Source organism: Solanum stenotomum, chromosome 2 (genome assembly GCF_019186545.1).
Source record: "Solanum stenotomum isolate F172 chromosome 2, ASM1918654v1, whole genome shotgun sequence".
In the NCBI taxonomy this organism is placed as follows: domain Eukaryota; kingdom Viridiplantae; phylum Streptophyta; class Magnoliopsida; order Solanales; family Solanaceae; genus Solanum; species Solanum stenotomum.
In genome coordinates this window covers 70,370,062-70,378,155 of record NC_064283.1, presented here as the reverse complement: position 1 = coordinate 70,378,155, position 8,094 = coordinate 70,370,062, and the positions used below count along the sequence as shown (strand labels likewise).

The 8,094-nt window shown below is 34.3% G+C and overlaps 1 protein-coding gene across 1 annotated transcript; it reads right to left on the bottom strand.

The window, feature by feature from the left end:
* Positions 1–928: 928 nt before the first annotated feature.
* LOC125857201 (E3 ubiquitin protein ligase RIE1) lies at positions 929–7,177 on the bottom strand. Its single transcript, XM_049536891.1, has 5 exons — positions 6,488–7,177; positions 3,156–3,275; positions 2,110–2,239; positions 1,871–2,029; positions 929–1,449 (listed from the first exon to the last, which is right to left on the bottom strand). The coding sequence occupies exons 1-5, from the start codon at positions 6,976–6,978 to the stop codon at positions 1,288–1,290; spliced, it is 1,062 nt and encodes a 353-aa protein (XP_049392848.1). The 5' UTR covers positions 6,979–7,177; the 3' UTR covers positions 929–1,287.
* Between the last annotated feature and the right edge of the window lie 917 nt (positions 7,178–8,094).

The following is an 8,094-nucleotide window of genomic DNA, read 5'->3' as shown; positions in this document are numbered from 1 at the left end:
AAAAATTTCAACAATTTTTTTTGGCAAATCCCGAAAATGAGTAATTTATTAATAAAAAATAGGAAAAATATATAAAATTTACGCCAAAAATTCACAAATAAATAGAGTAACCTTAAATTCAACATTCAACAATTTTTTTAATTTTTATTTTTTTTGGTAAATCCCAAAAATAAATAGAGTAACCTTAAGTTTAAAAAAATTATTGAAATTTTTGAATTTTAGGTTACGATATTTATTTGTGATTTTTTGGCGTTAATTTTATATATTTTTCATATTATTTATTAATCAATTACTCATTTTCGGAATTTACCAAAAAAAAAAAATTTATTGAAGTTGTTGAATTTAAGGTTACAATATTTATTTGTGAAGTTTTGGCGTTAATTTTATTTTATTTTTTTCCTATTTTTCCTATTTTTTATTAATCAATTACTCATTTTCGGGACTTATCGAAAAAAAATAAAAAATTAAACAAAATTGTTGAAAACATGTCGGGTAGTTTATTTAAAAGGGGGTTTGATTTATGGGTCGGATTAGGTGTTTATGGGTTCAAATTTTTTAGGGGCATAATTGATCCCTTTCCATTTTCATATAAATGTCATGTGGTAAAGTCAAAATGACATGACAATTCCATGTGACATTCAAAGAAATGGAAAATGAGTTGGATATGTCCAGCAGGCTAACTAACGCCCATAAGGGCATATCTAAACGAAAAGTTGGACGGCGAGGGCATGAGTGAGCCAAACTTTAAATGGAGGGTATATCTAGACCTTTTCGAATAGTTTAGGGGATTATTTGACCCTTTACCCTTTTTAAATTAAGGGCAACAAAATGGCAAAGCTCATAATGGACAAATGGAGTAAAACTTAGATATCAAACTATCACCCACTTTACTGTTTTCATAGAGAAAGGTTCATCTGAAAAAAGAAACAAGGAGCACAAGAAAAACTGGACATAAAACAACACACAAGAAAATAGCATATACTTACAAGAGTTGGATCCTGTATACCTATTGGAAAGCAATGGGAACCAAAGATAATTTACATGAGCTGGGGGAAGGACAAACCCTTCTTCATTTTTAATTTTTCGCGGGGTGCTACATTTTTTCTATAACAGAAGACAATTCACTACAGAGAAGATCTCAATATGCTAAGCGAACATGAGAGGAAGCTCAACTAGTTGGAAAGCAGATTTCTGTTCTGATATGGATACGGCGAGTAGTGTTTCAAGCTTCCATAAGTGGCTTTAATAACCCGAAACAATGTACAATGCTTTTCATTCTCCTCTGCTTTAAACCTGATCATTCCCCTTCAGGATGTTGTACTTGCATAGTGGACATGTAGCGTTCATCTTAAGCCATTTCACGATGCAGGTGGAGTGGAAATGATGATTACAGGGGAGAGCATGGAGTTCTGCTCCATCCTCGTACGAGGTAAGACATATACAACATTCCTAGCAAACAAAAGTTGAGATATTGGTAACTATTTTATCACAAATAATAATTCAGAAATACTACCAAGTCTATGACTATACAGCATGTGTCACATAATGCAGATTCTAACTGCAACAGTGAATAAATGAAGTTCACTTAGCACCATTGCAGTCCCCGTAGAGCTTAAATGTTAACACCAAAGTAAGGTTGTGGAATATGCATAAGATGAAACAGCTCTATTCCAATATAGACAGACTAGTGGGATCAAAATAAAGGAGAAAGAAAATGATAATTGGCTTTAAGCATTTTTTAGACACGCAAAAATTAACTTACTGCATCTTCAGGTAAAAGAATACGCTCAGTGGCCAGGTATCCGCTGCTTGTCTCAAAAAAATGATAATTGGCTTTAAGCATTTTTTAGACACGCAAAGATTAACTTACTGCATCTTCAGGTAAAAGAATACGCTCAGTGGCCAGGTATCCGCTGCTTGTCTCAATTGGTACCATCCTACCAGCTCCTACCCTTGGTTTCTCCTCATTCTTGCAAATATGGAATCTATACTTGGGGAGAACTCTGAGATCTTCCTCGGATGCACCTTCCTATATATTACAGGTAAAAGATCATGCCAGAAACATATCAAGTAGCTGGCCTGTAATTATTTATAGTTTCTGTCTATTACCTGACCCACTGCATAGAGTACTGCAATTATGCAAGGCAAGCAGCAACAGAGAGCAACTCCTATCAGACATGCCAAAGCAACACAAAAGATGGCAAAGAATACATCGAATGCCAGAAATACAACTGCCAACCTGCATCACTTTACATCAGTGATCAAAGATGACTGTCTGATGATCACAAACATTTTAAAAAGAAAAAGGAAACAACAAAAACAATTCATCAAGCAGATACATTTTAGAGAGAGAGAGAGAAGATAATAATCATCCACGACTTCTCTTGAGATGACAACTTATATGCTGTAGTGAGATGGTAGATCTAAGCAGAATTCAGGTAGACCGCGACCTAAACATGAATCAGGCAGCTGAACCAAACAGATGTAGTAATTAAATCTTTTAGGGCACATCTAAAAACTCTAGATAACTAGATAAAAAAAAGAATTCGACTTTTCAGTCTCTGGTCCTTTTATATTGTTATTAACAACAATTATGAAAAAGGCAAATTCATGAACTGATACAGTAACATCTTTTCCACAACTACCAATTCCTTAAACGTGAAAAGATCAGAGTTGCATTTAGACAAATATATCACAAAGATTTGAAACCGCTGTCTATTTGAGCTATGCAAGTACTACTAGTATGTTTAATGGAATTGATTTGAGCTGTGCAAGTATTACTAGTATGTTTAAAGGAACTAATTTGAGCTGTGCAAGTACTATTAGTATGTGTAAAGGAATTGAAATTAAGAAAAACTCAATTAGAGCCTATATGTAACAAGTTATGCCATCATTGCAATGACCTATTTTACATTTTTGAGCTGTCCCAAAATGACTACGCCTACAAATATAGGGGGAATTTCTAAAGGGGATTGCCATTTTTGCGATCACAACTTGAAAATAGTAGAGATAACAAAATACAAGTCTCATAGAGAACCATCAACAAAACATAAAAGTTTTATAATGCAAGACTAATTCAATTTTAAAAAGTTTTTCCACATTTACGATTCCGCCCTAGAAATAAAGGCTTGAAGTGATAGTAGATCTTGACATACCAGTATAAATGTGGAGCATTCTGTAAAAGAATTTCACCACCAGAGACTATCCAGTAAAAGCCAACTATCCACCAAAGAAGTGACCCCATTGTATTCATATATTCACATCGTTTAGCAAAACTGCAATGTCCAAAATGGAAAGGAGTCAATAAATTAAATTTGCCACCTCTATAGCAGCAAGCATTAACCAAGAAAAAAGAATACATATCATTTTCGATGCTCAAAAGACATTTAAAACTGTCAGTCAAATAATGAGAATACATGTATCTATTTCCAGAGGATTAAAAGGTGCTAATAACATAGCCAAGTTGAATGACATATAATTTCCATGCTTCTTTAAGCAGTAGTTTCATCTTGCAGAGTAATAAATATCAATTGTAACTCAGTAATAATATACTACTAGGTATAGGCGTATAGCAGATCATCATCAATCATACTGTAAAAGATGGATCAGAAACCTACAAGGTTGTGTTTGCTGTAAAGCATAAGTTATGAATAGGTGGATCAGGTGTATATCATATCTCATGCACACAGATCAATAAAATTGAATTTGGATACACCAATGAGTACAAGTTGGAATATCTGCAAAAGAATAGTTTGAATGCCTTTAAAAGTAAAATTCATGGAAAGATTTCACAATAAGATGTCATAGAACTTCCCCTATTAAACCTCATTCGTTTTGTATTCGGAACATTCTAGAATGAAGATAACATTATACTTCTGAAACAGCAATAATTTGTGTTGTACTTTCTAGTTCCAAGAAGTGTGGCCTAGTGGTCAATGCAGTAGGTTGAAAACCATGAGATCTCAGGTTCAAATCCCAATAGAGACAAAAACACTAGGTGATTTCTTCACATCTGTCCTAGCCTTGGTGGATAGAGTTACCTGAGAGGTGGCATGTATCCCGTCGAATTAGTCGAGGTGTGGACAAGCTGGCCCGGACACCAAGGTTATCCAAAAAAAAGGGCTTTGTAGTCGACAAAGATGTGACAATTTGAGCAATCAGATTAACTTTGTAAGCATATTTTAAGAATCAATTTCATATACCTCTACCAGTACAAAAACCTACAACTAATCAAATTGAGTGACAGTTTCTTCTTAGAATAAGCGTCTGAAAATATGTTATATTGATTGAATTCCAGAAAATAGTATATCTTTAAAGTGTCAAGCCCTGATTTGCTACTCAACTGTCACATGTCTTTTTAATGAGAAAGAAAATTTAAAATTTACTTAGCACAAAAAGGTCACTTAAAGTTTCATCTGCTTCTTTGGCAGCCCCCCCCCCCCCCCTCCCCCAACAAACCCCCAAACCAACAAACACATCTCTAAGATGGGAGACTGATGGCGGGTTATATAAATTGCCTGTCAAATGAAATACATAAAAGCTTCTTATACATACATATCGTATTTGTATATGCTCTACAGTTTATATGTAGGTGTGTGTATCTTATTCATTGAATATCAAAAGGTCATATGCAGAAGATACGAACAATTGCTTTGCAGCATGGAATGAAATGAAGACCTGCAGAAACTACTTTTACTTAGATTAACTTAATCCAAAAGGTAAGAATCACTGATATGATACTACCGTGAACTCTCAACAATAACAGAGCAAAGATACATTATTCTCAGTAAATTTTTCATCTCCTTGACCTATAAAAGAAATCTATAAAATCTTCCCATAAGTTTGGGCTCTCTGTTGCTCCTTTTCTTGGAAGATATTATCCTTCTCTGATATACGGATCTTTCAATGACTACATGAATCAAACAAAATCCATGAAATCTAGTAGATATTATCTCATTAAGTTCCATTTACTAGGTTGACTATAAAAAGTGTGCATGTGTTCCAATAGATAGCAGTTGGTGAGGCCTACGAGTACACTACGGCAGGCAGAGGAAATCACTAATCAATGCCCTCTCACAATCTAACCATAAGTCCCTCTCATACAAAGTCTTATGGAAGTTAATTGCCTTTGAATCAATGTGAAACATTTAGCTTTAAAATATTCCGTCTGGCCATTCTATTAAGCAAACTTGTTCCTGTCTTTGAAGTATATAGCAATTATCAAGATTTCAGCTTCTAAAACACAATCAATTACCATACTTCATTTGATCAATCAAAACTTTTCCTATGGTTCAACTTTAGTGCTTGTTATGTACATAAATACTACATACAAAGCAAATTTATCAAGTACATCTCAAGTACTATGATAGAAAAATTAGAGACAGTAAACATGCAAGTCTTCAAATGGATTACAAAATATTCGCGGGGGGGATAGTAGCCTCTTACAGAGAGCACTGGCATCAGGTTTTTTCTGTAAACTCATCAACTAAAGTTCAAATAGTTCGTTTAAGAGAAGGAGAAGATCATATGAGTGATCAGAAGAGAAGATGAAGATTTCAATGGTTATTGGAGCCTAAGCAAGAGATGGAGTTGTGTTTCATATTTAAATGCATGCCGTCGTCTAGTTTTGAAATTACAAAATTTTGTAAAGTACTTTAAGGAGTTGCTGAGCATTTTGCTAACTTTATCACATGCTAGTTTGGTTGTCACCATTAGCCATTTTGAGGCTAAAGATACTTAGAAGATTGGCGGAAAAGGCCTTAAGCACGTGCATTCCATGAAAGTACAATATTCATTTGATCCCAACAATATCACTTAAGAAGAATAGAGAATCCACCACTTCCTTCATCATTTCATGTTTTATACATTATACCAATATCTCCTTTATACCAACTATTTAAAATCACTTATACCAATCCATTATGTTCATAAGTTCACATGAATTTCAAGAGATTTTAGTTCTTTTCAGACAACCTCCCCTCATGTGATTTTAGGTCTATATAGTCCCTTTTAACGCCTTCCAAACATAGTACCGTCTCACAACCGACGAGCTTAAACGTAATTTAACTGAGCTATATTAGAAGTGAAACTAACTCCACCTATGTGAGCTCGTTCACATTGCTAGTCCCAAGCTCAGATAAAGGAGGGGAGTTAGCAAGGGTCAATCAAAAACAATCACTCTACCTCATAAAGGTAGGGGTAAGGCTGCATACATCTTATCCTCCCTAGACTCCCTAGAGCCTACTTGTGAGACAACACTTGGTTTATTGTATTAGAAGTGAAACTAACTCCTCACGTGTGAGCTAGTTCACATTGCTGGTAGGGGGTAAGGCTCCATACATCTTACCCTCCCTAGACTCTCTCGACCCCACTTGTGGAATTACACTGAGTTTGTTGTTGTTTTATTTGTAACTATTAGTAATACCACCAACATCATGCTACACAAATGAAAAAATCTGAAATTTATTGAACAAGAAATGGACCTTACCTTGACTGATCACCAATACCCAAAACCCCATTCCTCTCTTCACCACCCTCACCATCATTTCCCTCTACATCAGTTCCTCCTTGCAAACTCCTCCTCCTATATTCCAACCACACAAGCACCACATGCACCACACACTGCAAAGCATACCCACAAATCCAAACCCTAATGGGAACATTCGGCGACTCATCCACCGCACATGACAAAATCACAACAGACACAATCACAAACCCCAAATTCCACATCATATCCAACGCCACCACCGGCTTCGAATAACCCCAATCAGCTCTTCGCTCATCCAGCTCACGCGCCGCCGTCTCCCTCACCAACAACGACGCGCCCCCGCCACCGCCGCCGCCGCGCCTTCCGGTGACCCGCCCAAGAAGCACAGCAAGTGATGACTGACGACCCCCTCTGCCGCCGTTTTCGAGTCGCCGGTGAAGAAGTGGAGTTGTGGGGTCGGAAGAAATCATATTTGGTGGCTCAGTTGCCATTTTTCTTGAATGTTCAATATGGATAAAAATTCAATCTTTCTTCTCCTTTTTGCTCAACAAAAACTGAATCTTGATTATCACTATAATCACCTCATCGATAAGTGTTGATTTAGCTGACGTATTTGAGTTTTTGCTGAAACTTTTGATGAATTTGGTGTCACTGGTGGGTGGGGGTGGGGGTGGGGGAGCTGTGTCTGGCTACTGACAATTTTGTAGCATCTTTGTACTTGATAAAAAGACAGACACAAATAGGATAAGGGAGATTTTGTTTTCTTTTTATTTTTTCCAAAAAAAAAATATTTTTTTATTTTAACTTTTTATATGATATTTTTAAGATAATAAAAATAAAGAGTATATTGAATATTTAGTATGTCTTTAATTTATGATCATAAAATATGTATTGAAAAATATATATTTTTTAAAATTAAATAGTCAAACATAAATAATTACTTTCTAAAAATAATTTTTTGAAATGATTTGATTAAGCGAATACCTAAAAGACCAAAATACTCATGATTAGTGATTACTTATTTCTTTTTTTTTTACTTCTTACTTTAAAAACAAGGATAATTCTAAATTATTTTAAAAGAAATACTTCATACCATCTATAACCAAATACATGTTATTTTATTATGTCATGTATATTTTATTTTTAATTGAATGAAACAAAATATTCGTCAAAAATATTATATGGACTTCATAATTTAGGGATTATTAATCACAATACTGTTTTCTTATAATTATAATTTTTATATTACTTTATCTTTAAATCATACAACCCTTTAATTATTTTCATTATTATCATGTCATCTTCTTGCTTAAGAAGATAAAAAAGTCATTTGATAATATAATTAGGATGTTGACAATTAATACAACAATGTTGAATAGAAATTGACAAACCTAAATGTGAAATTCAAGTCAAATATCAACTTAATGAAATTCTGTTATCAAGCCTTGACCATCAATATGTATTTATCATAAAAAAAATATAATAGAGATAAAATATTTTTAAGTTCTAACTATTCAAGATTTGATTAGACAAGGAATTGTATTCGGTGTTTTTTCAATACAATTTCTTATTTCTCTTGATAAATATGTAGTTAACAAATAAGGATG